Source organism: Prunus avium, chromosome 7 (genome assembly GCF_965620075.1).
Source record: "Prunus avium chromosome 7, drPruAviu1.hap1.1, whole genome shotgun sequence".
In the NCBI taxonomy this organism is placed as follows: Eukaryota; Viridiplantae; Streptophyta; class Magnoliopsida; order Rosales; family Rosaceae; genus Prunus; species Prunus avium.
Window position 1 is genome coordinate 32,245,629 of NC_142290.1, and position 21,125 is coordinate 32,266,753.

At 36.9% G+C, this 21,125-nt stretch overlaps 3 protein-coding genes across 4 annotated transcripts; 1 reads left to right on the top strand and 2 right to left on the bottom strand.

The window, feature by feature from the left end:
- The first annotated feature begins 1,007 nt into the window (after positions 1–1,007).
- Positions 1,008–4,964, top strand: LOC110752936 (PQ-loop repeat family protein / transmembrane family protein). Its single transcript, XM_088255969.1, has 12 exons — positions 1,008–1,454; positions 1,573–1,615; positions 1,826–1,852; positions 2,350–2,448; positions 2,611–2,717; positions 2,833–3,004; positions 3,206–3,310; positions 3,397–3,492; positions 3,747–3,767; positions 4,202–4,260; positions 4,373–4,463; positions 4,579–4,964. The coding sequence occupies exons 1-12, from the start codon at positions 1,231–1,233 to the stop codon at positions 4,681–4,683; spliced, it is 1,149 nt and encodes a 382-aa protein (XP_088112095.1). The 5' UTR covers positions 1,008–1,230; the 3' UTR covers positions 4,684–4,964.
- Positions 4,965–9,340: 4,376 nt separating this feature from the next.
- On the bottom strand, positions 9,341–10,879 carry LOC110753041 (putative galacturonosyltransferase-like 1). The gene is made up of 2 exons (XM_088244839.1): positions 10,531–10,879; positions 9,341–10,494 (listed from the first exon to the last, which is right to left on the bottom strand). The coding sequence occupies exons 1-2, from the start codon at positions 10,662–10,664 to the stop codon at positions 9,522–9,524; spliced, it is 1,107 nt and encodes a 368-aa protein (XP_088100965.1). The 5' UTR covers positions 10,665–10,879; the 3' UTR covers positions 9,341–9,521.
- Positions 10,880–16,876: 5,997 nt separating this feature from the next.
- Positions 16,877–18,580, bottom strand: LOC110753040 (uncharacterized). 2 transcript variants are annotated; one of them, XM_021953836.2, is made up of 2 exons: positions 18,374–18,580; positions 16,877–17,803 (listed from the first exon to the last, which is right to left on the bottom strand). In XM_021953836.2, the coding sequence occupies exon 2, from the start codon at positions 17,746–17,748 to the stop codon at positions 17,071–17,073; it is 678 nt and encodes a 225-aa protein (XP_021809528.1). In that variant the 5' UTR covers positions 17,749–17,803; positions 18,374–18,580; the 3' UTR covers positions 16,877–17,070. The 2 variants fall into 2 exon arrangements, with proteins under 2 accessions (XP_021809528.1, XP_021809527.1); XM_021953835.2 differs by having other exon boundaries at positions 16,877–17,781; positions 18,374–18,578.
- Between the last annotated feature and the right edge of the window lie 2,545 nt (positions 18,581–21,125).

Here is a 21,125-nt window from a genome sequence, read left to right on the forward strand (position 1 = left end):
ATATAGAGAGAGAGAAGAAGGAAAAGAAAAGAAGGTAGAAATAAAACAATCATTTTCATTGTTGTTTTAACCAAATGCTAGCAATGTGCAATCAATTTATTTCGTTTTTGTCCCTGCATTTAACAGAAAAGATAATAAAATTGATGGTAGGACCATTTGTCCTAATGAAAGTGAAGTTGAAGGATCACTGAAACAATTTTGAAAATTGAAGGACCAAAATATAAATTGGGTCAAAATTTAAGGACTAATAGACCTGAAAACCTTAAAATATATATTAACAGAGACCTGTAAGCGGTGAAACGAAAAAGAGAAAACAAAATATAAATATCAAGTGATCCTTTATTGAAGAATGTTGACATTTTCATGACATCTTTGTCCCCGTCTGCATTATTAAACTTTACTAGTACTGAGTTATGTTGAACCCCCAAATGATGTCGGCTACATAGCTAGCAATGCAAGCATGAGGGGAGGCATATGCATGAAAAAGATTCGCATTGATCAGGTTGGTCATCCAATGAGCTTAATCCAAATTACTAAAGATAATGTAAGGGAATTATAACTTAATTGGTTAACAGTATTTATATATGCACTTGATATTCTAAGTTCAATTCCCCCTTTCTTTATTAAAGATAACTCGACTCATGAGATTGTATGAAGATAGTATGACTCAAAGATTCTTGATTTTTTTGGGGAAAAAATTTATAATCGCTCCATAGAGAAACAAAACTAATTAAAGGATTTGAAGATATGACTTCCCTACTAAATGTTTTTGTCCATTTGAAGCAGACACTTAAAAAGAAACGCTTGTGATGATCATCTAGAAACGCTTTCTCAGTGTAAACTTTTCCAGTATACTTTCTTCTTGTTTATTAATATTAATTTTTCCTAGGGGATGAAAAAAGCATCATGGTGAAGAATATGCTTACCACGCATTGCCCTCTACGTGTAAATAAATACGTTTTCTTTTTTTTCTTGAACAAACAGACACACAAACCTCTGAGAAGATACTAGGCGTACCACATGTTTAGCTTTGCCCCGTTTACAATATTTACAAGTTGACCCGAGAAAAGACAATAATAGAGAAATACTCTAGGCCTATATGATTCAGTACTTCTGTGTTGTTGTGTCATTTACTTCTCTACTTCTCTCTCTCTCTCTTAACAACCACCTTCATCATCTGAAATACCACAAACAAAACTCAACAGCCAATTAGAGGCAGAGAGAGAGAGAATGCCACTCTCTTACTGTGTAGCTGAGAACAAACCCTGTGTTCGTTGGGTGGAGGAATATTTCAAGGATTGCCTTTGCAATCTCAACGACGACATCTCCTTTGCTTTTGGGCTGGTCAGCTTAGTCTGTTGGGGAGTCGCTGAAATCCCTCAAATCATCACCAACTTTCACACCAAGTCCAGCCATGGAGTCTCTCTTGCTTTCCTCCTCACTTGGGTTGCCGGGTTCGTTTCCCTTACCAACTAGCTCTTCGTTTAATAGTAACCCAATTTCGAATCTCTACTTTAGTTACTTTTTTTTAATTTTCTTTCTTCTTCTTCTGTGTCTTTTGGGTTCATGTAGGGATGTGTTTAATCTAATGGGTTGTCTTCTGGAACCAGCAACGGTGAGTTAAATCATACTGCCATAGTTTCTTTTTGTTTGTTAGCCCGGTGGTCCAGAGAAGCATCAGAGTGTGTGGTTGGCTCTGGTTAAACCACTATCTTTATATTTCTATGAGCATGGCTGGTCTCCATCTTATATATATTGTCAGAATTTTTCTTTTTTTCCAGCCAACTTTCTCAGTGTTCTAATCTTATGCCATTTTTGGATGCAGTTGCCGACCCAGTTGTACACAGCTCTGGTAATTGCACCTGTCCAATTTTGGGTTATGTTTCTATCTATGTTGCAGCACAATGGATTAAAATATTTATAAACACTAGCTAGTTCTCTTTGTAATTACATCCTGTTACAAGAAATGATAGCACTACAATACATGACACTTTAAACTACTGTAAGAGTAATTATAGTGTAGTACGGTCACGTGATATAACTTGTTTATGCGTTATAATATGAGTGGACGACATGATTAATATTATTTATCCCTTTTAGGAAATAACATCAAAAAATATCCACTTATATTATAACGCGTGTACAATAGAACCTATATTTGTTTTGTTTGGTAACTTTGTCCGGAATCTGCCCGTCAATTAGGAGAGTGACTAGGCATGAAGATAGGGTCATTAATTAATCACTTTAATTAATGTAATTTTATGATTAATTAATCACTTTAGTTACTTTAATTTTATGATTAATTTATCATCACTTTTTTTATTGGGTCCTTGTTGTTTATATAAACAGCTCTACACAACAAGCACTATTGTATTAGTGTTGCAGAGCGTGTACTATGACTACATCTATACATGGTGTACATGTGGAAAAGTCACAGCTACCCAAGAGGTACAAACTTTCATTTTCTTCAATCTATGAATTATTTAGAGAATAATTAATTGTTATTATATGTGTAATTAAGAGTAAACTAGCTAGATAATACGTAAGGCTAATTAGTGATCAATTTAATATATATATATATATATGCATGTTTTACCCCAACTTGTATAGGTTGATGAAGAGAATAAAAGACCATTGAATCCAAAGTTGGCTGATTCAGGCATTCCAATACCAAGTGCTTCACCCAAACCCACTCCACGAAAAGAGTTCTACTATACGTACGTACTCCTTCATCTCCTACAACTGCTACGTACTTTTTTCATATTAATTTATTATGACAAATCATCTTAACTTGGTCATGATGATAAAACGAGTTGTTGTTAATTTCCACAGGTCAGCAAGATCGTTGGCGGGCAGTGGTACGCCGCCGTTTCGGACCTACATGAGGGCAGCTAGAAGTGGTCCTTCTACAATGGCAGTATATAGCGACTCATCTTCTGAGGACGAGTCAGCTCCAGTCACATCCAAGACATCTGTTACCCAGCCTAGGCCAATCCCAAGATCGGTGAGCCTTAACAACTACTAAACTTTGATCACCTTTTCTTCACCTTTTGTTCTAATTAAGGTTTGGAATGCGCAACATCAATCCACGGGCTTAAATTCTGCCTCTTAATTTGTCACATCATTTAATTAATAACTAATTACAAGTGTTTCCTTTACTAACTCCTTTACTAATTTTCACCATTATTATTGTGTGCAATTCCAGGTAGCTGGTTATGGAACATTTCTAGCTACATCGCTTAACTTGCCATCACAAACAAAGGCTTTGACACAAGTATACATAGGAATTACCGGGAGGAAACTCTTGCAGGTTTGATTGGTGACTAATTAATCACATTTTTGTATATTAATCAGAGTACTAATTAGGGTTAATACTAGGGTACCCTATAAATGCAGGAACACTCAATGGAACATAGTGCTTTCGGGCAATGGTTGGGGTGGCTAATGGCTGCTATATACATGGGCGGTCGACTCCCTCAGATTTGGTTAAATGTATGTACCTATTTGTTTTGTTTATATCCTCTTACTATACCATTATTGTTAGGTAAAATCTTGTTTGATTCTCTGTTAAATCATCAGATAGGAAGAAGCAACATAAATATATAGTAAGGAGAGATCTTTTCTCAATTAGTATTATTTTAATCACTCATATCTCTGTCACTTTCAAAGTTTCATTTCTAATTCCCTGTTTACGATTTTGTTTGGAGGTTTTCTAACTTAATTATTGTGTGATTTACATTGGCCAGATTAAAAGAGGAACTGTGGAGGTAATCATTTTATCCTTTGCTTGCTTTCAAATCATAATATTTTAGAGAGATTCATTATTATACCTAATATAATTAAGAGCCCAAATTATTTAAAAAAACCCTATATAAAATGGATATTAGAAACACACCCAAAATCCATTTACAATAAAACAAAAAGGCTTTTAACTTCTTTTAAATTACAAAACTGCCATTGATTTCTTAAAATAAACTCAACCCCAAAACCTTATAAAAAATAATCAAAATTAAATTTAATGGGACTAACTGTCATTTTTTGGGTTTGTTTATAGAAATTAAATGATGTAGAGTTTATCTATATTATTAGTGCTAAGAATGGGTATATGACTAAATATCTCAATATTTCTAGTGTATAATAATCTGGACTTGTAACAACAGCCATTGCAGTAATTTTATAACTTATACTTTTATATACGCAGGGCTTGAATCCTCTAATGTTCGTCTTTGCACTAGTCGCAAACGTCACTTATGTCGGAAGGTTACAAAAATCTCTCTACTTCACCGTCTTTCGATCTATTTGTGCTGTTGAATGTTTGTCTAGCTTGGTCCAATTTTCTCAGGCTTCTTATTAATTTGTTTGAATATTGCAGCATACTTGTAAGAACCACAGAATGGGACAGCATCAAAGCCAATATGCCATGGCTGCTCGATGCAGTAGTTTGCGTGGGACTCGACTTATTTGTATCCTTTTTCTTACTAGGTTTACCGATCACTTTGTGTGAGATTGTCATCAATAATGTGATTAGTAAATATGATATAAGGTTTTAACGTTACGCCTTAATGAACATAACAACAGATAATATTGCAGTACATATATTACAAACATTTGAGGAAGAGGACCACAAGAGGTGAAGAAAACTACACATACTACAAGGAAGCAAACAAAGTTGTGGTTTCTTGAATGCGCATTGCAAGGATGCATGTATGCTGCTGCAAAATCAAAATCAAGAGACCCCAATATTGACCTTGTGTATCTCCTTTTGCTATTATTAATGCTCAGGCTTGCTCTCGTCTTGTTCGAGTCGAATGATCGTAATTTTTTTTTAGAATTTTTTTTTTTGTTATCTCTTTTTGGTTTGTGTTTTTGATGAACTCATAAGTTAGGTATAGTGAGAAGTACTGAGAGCCATTAGTCAATGTCAAGGTGTGGATTATATATATGTGGCTGTGGTCTTAGATTGATGATTGTCTTTCTCTTTCCCGTGGAAAATCCATTTCCATCACCTTTTTTTTCTTCTTTTTCCAAGGTGATCTTATAAGAGATTTGACAAAGGGAAAGCTATAGTACTTCTAAAATGTTTGGTGGGGGTGCTACCAATGGAAGTTTATATTTGTGCTGGTTCAACTTTATATCCGATTTGCCGGAAAATATATACTTTATATCCTTTTTTGGTTTTGTCCATTTGGATAGTTGGAATTGATTAGGCAGATGTACATTAATTTCTCTTGTGTAATCTTATATGTACTGGAAAGACAATTGAACTTCTTATCATGCGCTAGTTGATTAGTCCCATTAAGCACGTTGGAGCTTTACCATAATTAATGATCATTCATATCGGCCAAATAAATCAAATTCAAAGTTGTGGATTCAAGATTTAAAAGTTAGTTGGTCAAAACTTAATTACATATACTAAATTTGATGATACGGGTGAATTTAATTAATAAATATATTTTAAAAAATACAAGTGTATAGAGTCAGGGGGACATAATGAATGATCCTTACCCCTCAAATGCATCTCTATATAAATAAAAGCTTAACAAAAACCACAAGTACAAAATAACACTATTCAAATATCAATTGTAACCCACAAAACCATCAAATTCAACAAAAGTCTTAAAATCAAAGCCCTAATTTAAACTCTAGAATATTCAATTTCAAATTAAAACTAAAATTAAATATGCATACATGTATTTAGGAGAAACCCATGAGGAGAAAATAAGAGAATAGGAGAGAACTAGAAGAATGGAAGAAGAGACACAGAAAAGGAGAGATACGAAGAAGTCAATTGGGCAAAAGACATGTAGGGTTTCTTTTATTTGTTTTAATTTTGGGCCGGGCTACTAAAGATATGTAGGTTTTTGTTTTGGAAATTTTGGGGCGTTAGCCCAGCCTGCCCTCCAAGCATATCTACACCAAAATGGTTTGGTTTTTATTTTATTAAATAAATAAAAAACGGAATTCATTGATAACAATTAAAAGGATACAATAGTATCATCTTGTACAATTGGCTCGGGGAACCTTTTCAATCCAAATTGCAATAAAATTACAATTAAGTGCATGCTTTGCTAGAATATGAGCTACTTTTGATTGCACCCCCTTGGACTGAAAGAAACAGTAACATCATCAAATTGTTGCAAACTCCTCTTAATATCATCAATGAGATGCCCATCTGATGCCAATGACTCTTCTTCACCATTGTTTAAGTCATTTACCACACTACTTGTGAATCAGACTCAACCAGTATTTGTTTAATTGCTTATGAAGAGAATGAGCCAATTTGGTTCAGCTATGCTACTAGGTTTGATGCCTAAACCGAACCAATCTACTACATCCATGGTGTTACTTTTAGTTCCTTCTGCAGCCAGGCGAAATCAGAACACCCTCATCGTTGTAGCTTCTAAGGGTCAAAATCATCACTAAGCCCATTCAGCTTTTGTATGGGCCATCCAGTGGATCGTGAGCTGACCCTAATTAGGTAGATCATGGCTTGACCCAGACCTGTAAGTGGGTTCGGCCCCATGATGAAGCTTGCAAATGTGTCCAATTGGCTCAAATCTTAATCTTGATTTCGTTTTCAAGCCACAACACTCAACCCCATTGTTCTTTGCCCTTCTCTAAGCTTTCCTATAATCCTCAAAGGGGCTGAGCGTATGATTTTGGGTTGCTTTGTAAGTTAGATTATCAATGAAGGAAAAAGAAAAAGGGTCTTATTAGCTACATGGTAGACATAACAATCCAAGAGTATATTCAAATTATATATGAACTCCTTCATTAGGTTAGGAGGAGCAGATACAAGATTCAATATTTGGTGCTTCATCAATGGGATGTTAGTTGTATTGGTGCAGGTCTTTGGTGTGCTCCCACGTGGTCCTGGTTTCAAGAACTTCAAGCTCCCATAGTACCCATGGTGTGAGTTTCCCTCTTCCCCTTCCTAACGATGGCAACAGCAAAAATTAATAATTTTGGTGCTTCATGTGACTGGTAGTTATGTAGTCTGTGTTTCATGTGTTCAAATGCATATATAGAAGCTTAAAAATTCCTCCATGTTCTGTTAAACTATCCAATGTTGATTAATGTTCACTCAATCTTAGTCTTTCGCTATCTTCACCCGACAATAATTGACATTGTAATTCACATAAACTTCCCACGTTAGGTTGTGGTTTTATATGTAGAGAAAGATAATTAAAAAATATGATTCAAACAGTATGATTCAAACTGAATAATTAAACATTATTAGTTAATCCCAATAAAGTGGACGCAATTAATAGCCCCGTGCATGGCTGCATCTCCAAGAAGAGAAATGAAAGCCTAAGATCCCGCAGCCGGAGAAACTGCCTTCCAGGGCTAATTAATTTCTCCTTCACAGGGGCCTTAGATTGCTCCCGGAATCAAGAACATGCCCACATTTTCACCATCACATCGTTTGCTTGATTCACTTACGTGAGAATGATGTAATAATATTATACTTCTCCTATTACTTAAGCCTGAGTTTATTAATTTAGCAGTGTTATTTCTCTTTCCAATATTGGAAGATATCCCAAATTCGAAATCACTTCCTCTTCGCTTAGAAAGAGTTATAATTATTTGGATCTGAAATTGAAACCAAGTCGACCTACTTCCAAATATCCGAAAAAGTGGCAGAGTCACTGACAAAATTCTATCTCCAAACCTTCTTTTCTTCTTCAAAAGTAAGTAGTTTTGAATCAATAATGGTGCAAGGACGAACAAAAACAAGAGGAGAAAAGTAGATCTCCTTTACTTTATATGCATATACTGGTTCCCTTCCACAGTATGAACCTGACCTGGCGTTATAAACAGTAAGTATGCATGTCACCCATATATGTATTTTAGCATTTAAAAGCAGCCAAAAATAATAAATAAAGTGCATTAAAGCAGCGACAAGATGTGCAGGAATTTTGCAAGTTCAAACTGGTTTGAATTTGTTCAGACTAGAATTCTAGCAATATCTAGATATCATCGTTGGTACTGGAGAGCGGTTCTTAGTCTTCTAGGTTTAGCTTATGGTAAAAGGGTGGAAAACATATTATAAGTCAATGTAGTCAACTTTAATGCGACATTATATGAACATTTTTTTTCAAGCAAAAGCGTGAAGATTATGCGAGTTTTTCTGCACATAATGTGAAAGTCGCCAAGCAAGTAACCTATCCTTCCTTCTTCAAAGACGATTAGAGGGTACGTACTTGCAATGAGATACCTAACTTCAAGGGTTTATTTGTTTCTAGTTTTACAAATGAAATTAATGACATAGACACATGTAAAATGCAATATTTATTAGAGCTTTTCTCCAAGGGAGATGTCAAATACCAAACATCAACACAGTTTTACACTCCAACCACCCGATATGTCAAATAAATAATTATTGTAACAGTCAAATCATTCAAGTTAAAAAAAATAAAAAAATAAAAAAGGAAAATAATTAATGAATGTAACAGCCAACTGTCTTAAAAAAATAATAAAATATTCATTTGACATCTTGCTTTTGGGATGTCAAAAGTAACGACTGAACCTCCAACCTTCATTCCACATCAGCTTTGACATTTCGGTTGGAGTGATGTGAGATGTTATTATTTCTAGCCGTTAAATGTATATGTGGCACTTTGAACATATCGGTTGGAGATATTCTTAGTTGTAAGTATGACATATCCCCATCTCAAACAGATTGGCTGTACTTCTCCGTCAACAGATTGGCTGCATATGGCGCTTTCAATTCACTCAAACTTCCCACCACTCTCTCAAAACAAAAACAAAAAACACTAAAAAAGTATCAAAGAAATATAATTGCACTTACAGTATTAATTATATTTGCACCTGCATTTCATCTGAGACATCTGACCTGAGATTAATCAACCACCCACTGACTACTGACTGACCAATCAAATCTAAAGCTTCAATGCGACTTATGATAGTTAAAGCAGAGAAAGCGAGAAGAAATTCAAACCAGTGGTTAAAAGGTAAAAGAGCACCACAAAATAAAGCAAGCAAGAAGAAGATCGTAATCTAGTTTTATGTCTGTTTGCATGCTAAAGTTTCGAAATGGACTGCTACGTGGTACTCCATATTACAATTGTCCAACACAATCTCTCTTTTTCCGCTGCTTTTGCAATCTCTAATTGCATGCTAGTGTAACTTTTTAGTCGTAATTTTATTTTTGGTTTTTAAATATACATGCGATATTAAGGAGGGAAGATTCGAACACGGAATTTAGGTGTATGAATTGCTATTAAGCACTTGAGCTACAAGCCTTCAAAATCAGCATTATTATACATAAAATCCAAAAAACAAAAACAAAAACTGTATTGAATTCGAGCAGGAAATATATGGTTGTAAAATTAAAATATGTTAATGCCTCCGTATAATGTACAAGAAACTCCGACAGATCGATGAATTTTTACTCACCACCTAAAACTTTCCACAGTCCAAACAAAAAAAAAGGAATTTTTTTTTCTTTTTTCTTTCTTATTATAGCGTTAATTAATTGAATTTGATGATGATCCCAACTAAGCCTCCAGCGCGAAGGGTGTCTGTAACAGATCATATGGGGCCCACAGAGCATCCAACGGGCATGGCCGGTTTGCGTCGAGCCGCACCCACGGCTTCCCCTTCCCGCTCCAATGGAGCAGGCTCACCGGACCCGGGTGCAAATCCCGGCACAACCCGCGAAAGTTGTCGCCGCCGAGGCCGTGCTGGTTCCACTGGTGGTCGACGGCGGCTATGTTTCCGGCGAAGACCAGGAGGAAAGGCGGCAGCGACCCGAGCTCGTAGATCCGCATCCGCTTCTGGAGCTCCATCCACTCTACTATCCGATCCGTGTACCCGCCCGCCCGCCACTTGTCCAGATCGATGACCATGACACCGGTGTTGAAGTAGCAGGCCCGGCGGTTCTCGAACGTGAGGGAGAGGGTCGGGTTGGCCCAAAACGACGGCGTAAAGTAGGAGGTGAAGTTGGCGTTGCAGTATTCCGGTGCGGCAAGGACTTGGGTGGGCTCCAGTGGGGTCGAAGCCAGCTTGGATATATCGTCGACGAGAATGAGGTCCGAGTCGAGGTAGACGACTCGGCGTACACATGTCGGGAGGAGATTGGCCAGGTAGTTGCGGGCGTAGTTGAGCGGGCAGTCGAGCGCGGAGCGGATCGAGGTGGAAATGAGCCCCAACACGGCTGAGTCGTTGAAGGGGTAAACTCGAAATTTCAGGTAGGGGAATGAGGTGGCGATGGTTTGAGTTAGAGCTTGTGAATTGGACGAGGAGGAGGAGGAGACGAAGTGGAAGATGATGTTCTCCGGGCAGGAGGAGTGCTGGAGGACGGAGAGAATGGCGGCCATTGAGCCGCGGAGGTAGGCGGCATCGAGGGTCATTGCGACGTGCACTGCCACGTCGGAGCAGACGGTAGAGGAGTGCTCGTGGGTGTTGAGGGCGGGGCAGGTGGCGGAGTTGTAGAACTTGGGCGCTTCTTTGAATCTTTGAGGTATCGAGGTGGCGAGCGCTTCTTTGAATCTTTGAGGTGCCGAGGTGGCGAGCGCTTCTTTGAATCTTTGAGGTGCCGAGGTGGCGAGCGCTTCCTTGAGTCGCCCAGAAGAAGCCGCGGTGGCCGCATTGGTGCTACTAGCAAAGAGTAAAATCAAGTTGATAAGGAAAGCGAGCATGTTAAGAAAACTTGAGGTTTTGGAGAGAGAGGTTTGGTTTTTGATGAGGAGGAGGCAGAGAGAGAGAGAGAGAGTTGTGCGTGTTTGTGTTTTAGAGTGTCTGGATGGAGAGAAGAGAAAGACAGTTGTGCGATTTCTGCGTGGCTTAGAACCAAAGTTGATTTCAAAACTGAGCTGCTGGGAAAGGCAAGTCAAGGGTCGTATTCAAAAGACAAAGAACATGACAAATAAAATGGAGTCAGAGAGAAAATTTGGCAATGACAAATATTTATTTCTCCACCAAGAAAACAATGGGATTATTTTTCTTCCTTGTATGTGGTTTTTTACCAAATAATTGAAAACCTAATATACATATTTTTGGTAACAGAAGTAAAGTGACTAGGACATCACAACCCTGAGCTGGACCAGTTTTTAAGCAAAATTTTGCATAAATTTTTTCAGATTATTATTGTTGTATGAATTGAGAAAAACTTTGATCTTGTTGATAACCCTAGCTAGGTGCCATATCCACTTCAGGGAAAATTCCAACCTCAGCGACGTCGTCTGTGTGCTTCTATGCAACGTTATATATCAGTAACATTTGGTTGTTTAAGTTGAGAGATGTAAACATTCATCTTGTTAATTAATCCAATGATCATTTTCATACAAAAATTTGAAAACTTATCGTGAACAACTATAATTTATAATGTTGTTTATCCCATAAATTGTGAATGATAAAATTGGATTGTCATTGTATCACTCATCATGCTTCATGCTTAATTTGGTATCAGTTATTGCTGTTAATACGTTCATTAATAAATACACAACACCAGCTTAGTAACTTTATTTTTCTATATCAGTAACATTTTTATCACAAAAAAGTAATAATATTACTTCATTAACCATCCCAATACTTATCCTTACACATTGACAATATTCACAAAACTATTTTTTGGGTTAAATTAAGAAGAAGAAAAAAAGTACTATATCTATTGACAAAATTCCCTTTATTACTTATAGGCAGTGTTTTCGGGATTATGATTGGATTGGATTATGAGGTAAAACTGTAGAGCATTAATTGGATTATATTGAATTGGAGAGAATACCGCTAGTTAATCCAATGATATGTTTGGTAGGTACTACGCATGATTAGACATAATTCAATCCTACTTAACCCAACCTTTTTTATGGGATTCATAATCCTACTACATTTGGCAATAGTAAGATTATTGTTTTTAATTTACTAAACATTTGACTAGAATTATGAATTTTATTCAATCGAACTCACAAAACATGCCTAATAAGCGCTAGTTTTACGTAAGTCGAACGTTGGTGGTGGTGTTACCCCTGTATTTACAAGTTATAACAGCAAAAAGGTCCTCGAATCCCTCTTGATCCCCTAATCATCATTAAGTGTTAAATAAATGAAATTAGGGACCTAAAATTACTAAAGCAAAAGGGAATTTTGAGCTGTGTAATTTCTTATATATGCTCTTTGTCTTTGTTCCGGGTATTGGAGGGAAAACACTTAATGCGAAGCCCCACATACACAATTCATGTCTGTCTCATGATGGGGGCACTTGGAAAAAATTTGTGTTCATATTCTCAGCCACCTCATTAGATTGTACGACCTGATATTTTTTTTAGGTTTTAACTTCTCAGGATAATTAACTACAGTACCTCAAGAGAGTTGCCACCTGGCCCTTTGAGTAGGACCCAAAAGTGACACCTGGACTGATGATCTTCATTGAAAGGGAAAACTAGGCTGCCTGGTTGGTTGTTTTCTGAAAATGGATTTGGACAGCCAAACTAGAAAATAGTAGAAAGTGTGATCCTTCTAACACTTTTTAATTTTGTTCGGATCTCTTTCCCTTTTAATTCATTATTACTAATTAGCTAAAAGCAAATGAATGATTAAGTTGTTCCAATCTTTTTGAACATTTCTCATTTGACTTTCTTCATCAACTTTAGCATCCAACCTTGTTAATTAATATAGAAAACCATTTTAATTAAGTCTTTTTGAAATTGTGTTTACACGCTGTGCGGAAAGTTTTGGCCATATAATTTGAGGTGAATTAGTTAAAAGATATACCACGTGACCGATAGATACTGTAGTATTCTATAATCACTATGCATAATAGAGATTAGCTAGTATAAAAATCTGGGATTAATTCGCTCAAAAAGTCGTCTTGCTCTTATGCTAATAGAATCAAGAAAACAGCAAGATCTAACCTAAATATATTTCTCTGTTATTGGTTTGTCGGTAACAGCAAAACACAAGACTATGAAAGAAAAAAAAAGTGTTACATTACATGCTAAATTAAACTAAATTATTCCATTCAAAATACAGCCGCGACTATATCATTAATGGCATGTGCTGATCACATGCCCTGCAATTATAAGTCATTTGCCCTTTAACAGAAAACATGGAGAAGCAGCTCCTTCCATTATTTGAGCTTTTCCCATTTTTATACAAACCACGAGCCATGTGCGACAGCTGCATGACAAACTCACAAAGCACTTTCAAATTATTAGGGTTTCTTCTAATGTCACAGTCCCTTTTTAAACAATAAAAATAAAGAGACATTGAAAAAACCGGAATTTAAATACATGACCTTTTTATAAATTTTTTTTAAAAAAAACAAACAAATGCTTAGGAGGAGATTGGCTACTCTCACCACCAACACCATGGCAGACTCATAACCTCGAGCCGGAAGGACTTACGCTTAGCACCCAACTGTCAATTGCCACATGTATGGATTTATGTAGGAAATTACAAATCGTGCACCAACAAGGACTGCTAGCAGCGAGACGCGAAGATTGGTGGGGCTGCACATAGTGCAAGGTCCTTACCAACTGAACCAACCCTCGTTGGCAAACACAGAAGCTTCGGTACATGAATAACTACTCTTAATCACTTGACCTATATTACGTCCTTCTTGAATGGTCTAAATAACCAAAATCAAAGCCCAATTTTAACATGAGTGAGATGAAAATTAAATCTTTATCTTAGAATATCAATGTAATTTGAAACGAGAGAACATCTTCTATTGAACAAAATGAAAGCTTAACTTGTAGGGTTCACATTTTGATTCTCGACTTTTCCATATAGTTTTATTTTACGGATGATTTGTTTCCTAGGGCATGTGTCTCCAGTCAGGGTGACTGTGAAGAAGTGTCACCGACACAAACGGAGGGGCCCAGGGCCACAAAAGGTGGGGCCACGGCGGGGGAAGGCAAAAAAGGTTACCAGAAAGTCAGTCCAATGGCCAATTGGCAACCCTCCTTTGTCTGAAAAAGCATGCAGCAATGCTAATGTTGCTAGTTGTCTAGGACTTGAAAACGCGTTTTTGTATATATTGGGTCAGAAACTACGTTAAGACAATGGATTTCGATTGTTTTTTAACCTAAAAGACAAAAGCCCAGTGAGATCCCAGCCGTCTACAGGGGCCCAACTACTTCCCCATGGGGCCCTCCCCCATCATCTCAAGGCCTGCACAAATGGATGGCTGAGTTTTACTTGCTCTGTCTCTGCCCTTTGGCATTTTAAAACAGCTTTCGTTGTTCAATTACACCACTGTAAAAACAATGATGGAAAAATTCGTCTGGTAGCAAGTTTGTGTTCTGGCGGCCACTGATTTGATGATTTGAAAATTGGATTTCAATGGTATAGCCAAACAAGCCCTCAATTATTTAATCATATGAGATCATGAAGGGAAGAAATCTCTGTGTTTTTCAAACCTAGAGATCATGGTTAGTGAGATTTTCACTCTTGTTTAACAAAATAAGTTGTTTCAGCACAAATGGGTTGGCAGAACAAGTATGACCTAGGTTGGTCAACTTTGTGAAACATGCCTAAAACTCAAAGGCCGTTGAAAAGTCTGAAGCATGCAAAGAAACCGTACACCAAGGACTTTAATTAAGCCTAACAGAACAAAACTGAGGCTGGAGGGAGTCCAAGAAAAGGAAGATGACAGATATGAGTTAGCTAGTTGTCCACAGGCCGTGTTTTCGCCCTCTTGTATGTACCCGAATTCGATCTTCATCTCCTCTCTGACCCGAATTTGATCTTCATCTCCTCTCTGTATATTATATTATATAAAAGACGATAAGTATTCATTTAATAAGTAGACTAAGAAATCAAATATTCATTAGTTAGATTAGTTTTGTAGATAGTCGTACACTCATAGTATTTGACCAACTCACCGACGCGGTTTGTTTGGCAGATCGATGGCAACTATTGGATCCACGTCTGTTTTTCCTAGTTACCTTCTCTCAATGATTGGTTCGTACGTACTTGAAGTTGAAATTGCTTTTTGTGCTTTTCACTCGTGTGTTCGTTTGACAGAGGTGCTTTCACTTATTTTGAACGAAAAAGTCACAGCACAAATGAGATGTATAGGCTGATTATTGAAAAAAAGAAAGAAAGATATTGGTTTTAGGTTTCAATTTTCAATCAAAACAATCAATTCCAAAGTTTTTTATTTGGTTAAAAATTCCAAGGCAACATCAAACTTATAAGGTTATCAAAAATTTAGCGGAAGCAGCATAACTTATCACAATTTTCAACAACCGAAGAACTAAGGAAAGGGTCGAGGCTAAAAGTGTGGGCTTGTAACTAAGTAAGGCATTAAAATGATTGGTTGCTTGATTGAAACTTTCTCAGATGAGCCATAGTGGTGTTAGGCTGTTCACCTAAACCTTGATCTTGGTGGTAAGTCGCACAAAGCACGACCCTTACCCTCGGTCGGGGCTAGTAGGGTCCCCCAAGCACAAAGGTTGGGTAGCAAACCTCAAAGAGCCAAGGAAAGGACCATTATATAATTTGCTCTGTGGTGCCACTGCTAGTAATATCAAATCAAAGGGGTTATAATGGAGATATGAATTATCATCCTGTCCCCTGTCGTTATTTTCATAACCCATTCATCATTGCAAAACAACATACAGGAAAAAATAATGTTCACAATTATTTGGCTACCAACCATCACATGGATGTCTTACGAGCGCAATATCCGTACTACAACGCCCAACATTAACATACGCTTGCTTTTGTTTCTTTTTTGGCCAAACGTACATGCTTTCTCTACTTGCATTGCACCTCTTCCGGCATTGAGAGACGAACAGTACCAATAGATCAAGAGCTAGTTAAACATACTTTTCTTTTTAGTTAACAAAGAAGATTAACCAGTTTTCTTTCCCCGTCATCCAATCGAAATACAGTAAAAAGAAAGAAACCATTTCACCTACTAACCCAATGAATTGAAAATGACACCAAGTGGCTCTCACATCATTTAAAAGTAGAAAAAGGAGATTATTAGAGATGCTTGATACTTTCCCTTTGCGTGGCCGAGCGAAGTGTGGCTTCTCACATCATTCCAATCAGTTTAAAAAGCAAAGGAATATAAACAACATTGCTTGTCCCACTACCTAAGGACACAACTTCACAAAGTCAGGCCGGGAGTGTACCACAAGAATATGATTCTATTTTCTCTTTTCTTTCTTCCATGAGATATCGAGCAAAGTAAGGTCCCTGTTATGCTCGTGAGAATAAAGAACATGAACAAATAGAATTTTGATCTTATGCTATAGAAACAACCCTAAATTTTACCATCTTCTTTACTGGGAGATCCTTTGAAACTGGAATTGGAAATGGACTGAAATGTACAGGAACAACATCATTCCATAAGAATGTTCGAGTTCAGAAGCAGGAACACAAACAACCACCAAAACATAAGAAATCTCTATCGCCCGCCAGTATCAACAAAACTGACAAATCTCATCAACCATATGGCAACAGGTAAAGGCCAATAGTAGGACTAAGTAGAGGTGAGTAATCAGTACTTGTCTAAAAAATATTAATTCAACTGACAATGGTCGTGGCTTCAGCAAAATCAAATCAACACTCAAAAACAAAATGGACCTATGGACCATCCAACAATGTTTTTCCAGTTCCTACCTAGCAGGCCTCACTCTCACTCTACAGCTAACTTGGAAGTCCTAAAATCCCAAAACAAGTCAAAATCACACAACAATCAAGTTCACCAGAGAGAGACTGCAACCATTTATTATGAAATTTTATGGCTGTTGCGCATGCTAAAACACCACAAGAAGTTAACAAATATGCCAAGTAAAACGTTCCCGCATTCATGTCAGTGGATATGCATAGTACATATCTAATTTTGAAGTAAAAGAACCCACAACAATCATATTCACAACAGAGAGAGAGAGAGAGAGAGAGTGCAACTGCGAGCCATTTATTATGATATTTTTATGTCTGTTGCAGATGTTTATAAGAGCTAACAGAATTGACCAAAAGTACTAACAGGTCAACCTTCTCGAGTAGAACTTAAGCTAATGTATTTACACATATAAGAGCAGCAACACTAAAAAAACACATTGGCTTCAAAGTTTAAAACGGCAAATCATTTTACCAACAAATCAGCGCAAGGATCACAAAGACACCAATTAACAAAAAAAGATTCTTCAAAACATTGTCAACCTGCTGCCTTTGACTTGCCGGCTGAGGGAATCCATGAGCATGGCCCCCGTGAAATGAACTGAACCCATAAGGGAAACCAGAAGTTGTTCCATACACAGTAGCATCCGGGAACCCATGATAATGAATGTTAAGCAATGACGGTATCAGACCACCAAATGCAGTGGCCAATGTGAAGTTACCAATCCTCGCAGTTGCCATTGGTACAAATCCCCCCATGAATCCAGAGCCATAATTGGTAAACTGATTGGTCTCCGGAGGAGGGGCAGTTTGAGGCCTCTGCCCAGCTGGGCGATTTGGAATATTGATGCCTGGATATGACTTTGATCTTGGATCAGTTTGCGTCTTGCCCCTACCATAAAGAGGAACCAACTTCTCCTCTTGTACGAGGGCCTTGCAAACCGGGCATTCTTGGGAATGCGAGTGATGGTGGAGCCATCTGTACAGGCAAGGCCAGCAGAAGAGGTGACCACAAAGGGTTATGATTGGGTCTTGGGCTAAGTCAAAGCAGATATTGCATTCAAAATCGCCCACATCATTGGCATTATTGCCCGAGCAAGACGGGCTTTGGGGTGGCACGCTTGTTGATTCCCCAAAACCACTTGCCATCTCAGTACCCACAAAACTTCAAACAGCAAATACCTGTGGTTTATGGAAATATCACCTTTTTTTTCATTAATCATAGAAATCGATTATTATTACCACAAGAAAACAGATTCAGATACAGATGGAACACATAAAATACATACAGATACAGAGCATATTCAGATTGTTCAGAAAGATGCTCAAACTATCACAAACCAATAAATAAATTAAGCACAAACATATGAACTATTCAATTTCCAAGAAAAACACCAAATATTTATCATTTAGAATGAAATCGATGAACCCTAAACTGAATCCCTGAGCAAGATTAGATCTCCCAGAAACAATTCACATCATATAAACATACAAAATCTGGAGAAATATAAGATCATAAAAATATTCAGAACCCAAACCGACTCACTAAATTATAACCAGTCAGATCAGAGAAAAGAACAAAAACTTAAGCAAAAGGACCACACAGATCAGAAAATTTGAGCAAATTTATTCAGTATATAAAATCCAACAAACAAAGAAACCCTAGAAATCATTCAAATCGAACAGGAAAACGGAAGAATAATAATCAAATCAAGGTAATAAAACAACTGGTTGAATATAAATTACAGAAAGAAAAAAAAAAACTAAAATTTACCTTTTGGCGTGTAAAATTTGATTGGGTCTCGTTACGAAAGAGAGAGAGAGAGAGGCAAAAGATGAAGTGTTTACTGGAAAGGAAAAGTCTAGTTCTAATATTAGGAGGAGGCGACCGAGAAACTCTCGATTGTGGCAAGAAGAAGATTCCAGGTCTTTTTCCAATTTTGCCTCTTTCTCGTCTTCCACGCTGGCGGGCTGCCCCTATTAAAATTACGTGCGTCTATTATATTTCTCACCAAACTGCGGATTTCATCCTACGGTTCTATTGCGTTTTCGGGTCGGAATCGGACGCTTTATGGTGTTTGATGGTGATTGGTTTTCCTATGATATTTTGTCCTCCACGGGCCTATCGCTATTTCTAAAGGCTTTTACAAGCCCGGCCCGATAGCAGTTGAGACCAATGTCCAAATCAACAAAATGATGAATCTTGTTCTTGCAGTTTACTTTACACTCTGCATGCATCCGAGATTCTGTGTTCAAATTCCTTCTCTCAATTTTGTTTGTGTAAGAAAAAAAACAAAATAATGTTTGTTGCAGGAAAAAGACAAATAATAAAACAATTTCATGTGGAAAAAGAAAAGGACAATTAAATATTACTTCTTCTTTTTTCAGTTGTTGAAACTTATAAACATTAATATTGGAAGTGTTTTTATTAGAAGTACGTTGAACTTTTTTTATTAAAACTGAAATATATTTTTTAGAAAATTAAAACTTGGAAGTGAAATGTTATTCCACATAGAATTTAACATTTTAGCTGGTGCGAGTCTCAATTATGTTTTCTACATGCTAAAAATGTCACGTTGAATTTAACATATCCATCGAAAATGCTCTTAATACCTCAAAAAGAAAAAATAAAGGCCTCTCCCCTTTTTTGGGCCGACACTAGACTAGTTTGGTTTGGGGCCAAATTTTGATAGTAAAAATGCACCAGTTAGCCTATTTGTAAAGCTTTTTCTCTTTCTTTTTCTTTTTAAAGTGGGTTTAATAATGTTTCTTCATGTTATGCATGGTATGGGAATTTAGACAAAGTTCTTTCTTGGGTTGGGCCCTAACCTTATGCACCCAAAAGAACTTTGTCTAAAGTTTTTAACTTTCTATGTATCTCATTAAACAGAAGCTGAAAGCCTGAAACTGCTAAAGAAAAGCAAATGACTGAAGAAAAATCTGTCGTCTCAAATATCAACTGTCAATTAGCAAGACGCAGCCATTAATGGACGTTTGAAATTTGGTTAGGCGAAGACCCAAGACCCACCTTTTTCCTTTCTTTTTGAAGCCAACTTGACATCTTTATTCAAACCAACTTTGTGGCTGTCACAATCTGATCAACTTCACTATTTTTTCTTTACTCGCAGTTTTCATCAGGAATTTGAGTGGTACTTACTCAAAGTATATGGTTTGGCCTAAAAGCAACATTTTTTTAGTATTGATCTTTTGCCTAACTTAGATTGAGGAGTGGTTCTTCTGTGCATTTGTCGTATACGACGTCACACTTGTAAGAGTGGGACTACTAATGGAGTCGAGTATGATCAAAATATAAGGTCATTTCCAGTCATGGGCTATAGGCTATATGTAGCCCAAGCAAAATTTCTTTGTGGGCTTAGTGCATGTGCTATCCAAGAAGGGAAAGTATCACGCGTAAGAGTGAGCAGGAGAACATCTCGTGCAACTACAATCCAAAGGTGATATTGAAGACGCGTTGACGTCAACTAGCCATTTTTTTTTTTCCTTTGAACCTTTTAAATGTATTTAAATTCGTTTTTAGTTATTTAAATATATAGAACCTTTTGAACTGCAACAATTTTTTTTTTTCCAAAATTGCCATTGTTGCCATTTTTTTATAAAAAAAAATTAAAACCTAAAATATGGCTATAAATACCTCCAAAATACAAAGTAGTGAAATGCATAAGTGTTGTACCATAGTTTTTCTCAAAATAATAAAATATGGAGGGGCCTTAAAATATAGCCATGCATGGATGGAGATGGAAAAATTTAGCCCTACACTATTCTTTAAAAAATTAATATTGTAGAGGGCTAAAATTATAGCCTTATACTACATTTAGTCCTGTAACTAGAGATGGCCTAACAGGATTTAATCTACATGAAGATAATCGCACAATCATGTAGTCCGGATTACCGGATATAAGAATTTCTTGAAATTGAGGGATCTCATTCTAGAAAAGATGCATTGCAAAGTTGCAATAGTAAAGTGTCATTTTACAGTTACTTTCAGACATTATGCAATATTAATTTGGGTGGATGGGTTGACCCAAATTTCCACATCAAGGAATCCACATCTTGTGTAATGTTAAACGTGTTGGAACTTGCTACAATTTTGGCATCTCCTTTTCACCTTCATTGCCTCCACATGATGGCCCGGAATGATCAGTCACGGCTGCAAAGAGTATCCATGAGCAGTGCATTCAAAGAATATATGGTTTTTTCTGGAATGTAACATCTTGATCAATAGTATTAAATCATAGAATAAGTTACTATGATGCATATAAGTAGGGATGCGTAAAAGCTGTCTGAACAGTTCAAACTAGCCGAACCAAACCACTCGGAGCAGTTTGATTCGGTATAACATGCAAATAGAAAAATCATTATGTTATCGGACTATAAATCAGAACTACTATAGTCTTTCTCTACAGAGAGAAAACTAACCTCAGCACAATAACTTGAGTCCATAGAAAAATACAGGTGAGGCATTAACCTCAACCTAAATGTACGTAATTTACCAAATAATAATGCCT

What these genes read in the sequence shown, in the direction of transcription:
- LOC110753040 (XM_021953836.2), bottom strand. Translation starts at nt 17,748, where the DNA reads ATGGCAAGTGGTTTTGGGGAATCAACAAGCGTGCCACCCCAAAGCCCG.
- LOC110753041 (XM_088244839.1), bottom strand. Translation starts at nt 10,664, where the DNA reads ATGCTCGCTTTCCTTATCAACTTGATTTTACTCTTTGCTAGTAGCACC. An exon ending in TTCAAAGAAGCGCTCGCCAC is followed by an intron (nt 10,495 to 10,530) that starts CTCGGCACCTCA and finishes AGCGCTCGCCAC; the next exon opens with CTCGATACCTCAAAGATTCA.
- LOC110752936 (XM_088255969.1), top strand. Translation starts at nt 1,231, where the DNA reads ATGCCACTCTCTTACTGTGTAGCTGAGAACAAACCCTGTGTTCGTTGG. An exon ending in GTCTTCTGGAACCAGCAACG is followed by an intron (nt 1,616 to 1,825) that starts GTGAGTTAAATC and finishes TTTTGGATGCAG; the next exon opens with TTGCCGACCCAGTTGTACAC. An exon ending in TTAAAAGAGGAACTGTGGAG is followed by an intron (nt 3,768 to 4,201) that starts GTAATCATTTTA and finishes TTATATACGCAG; the next exon opens with GGCTTGAATCCTCTAATGTT.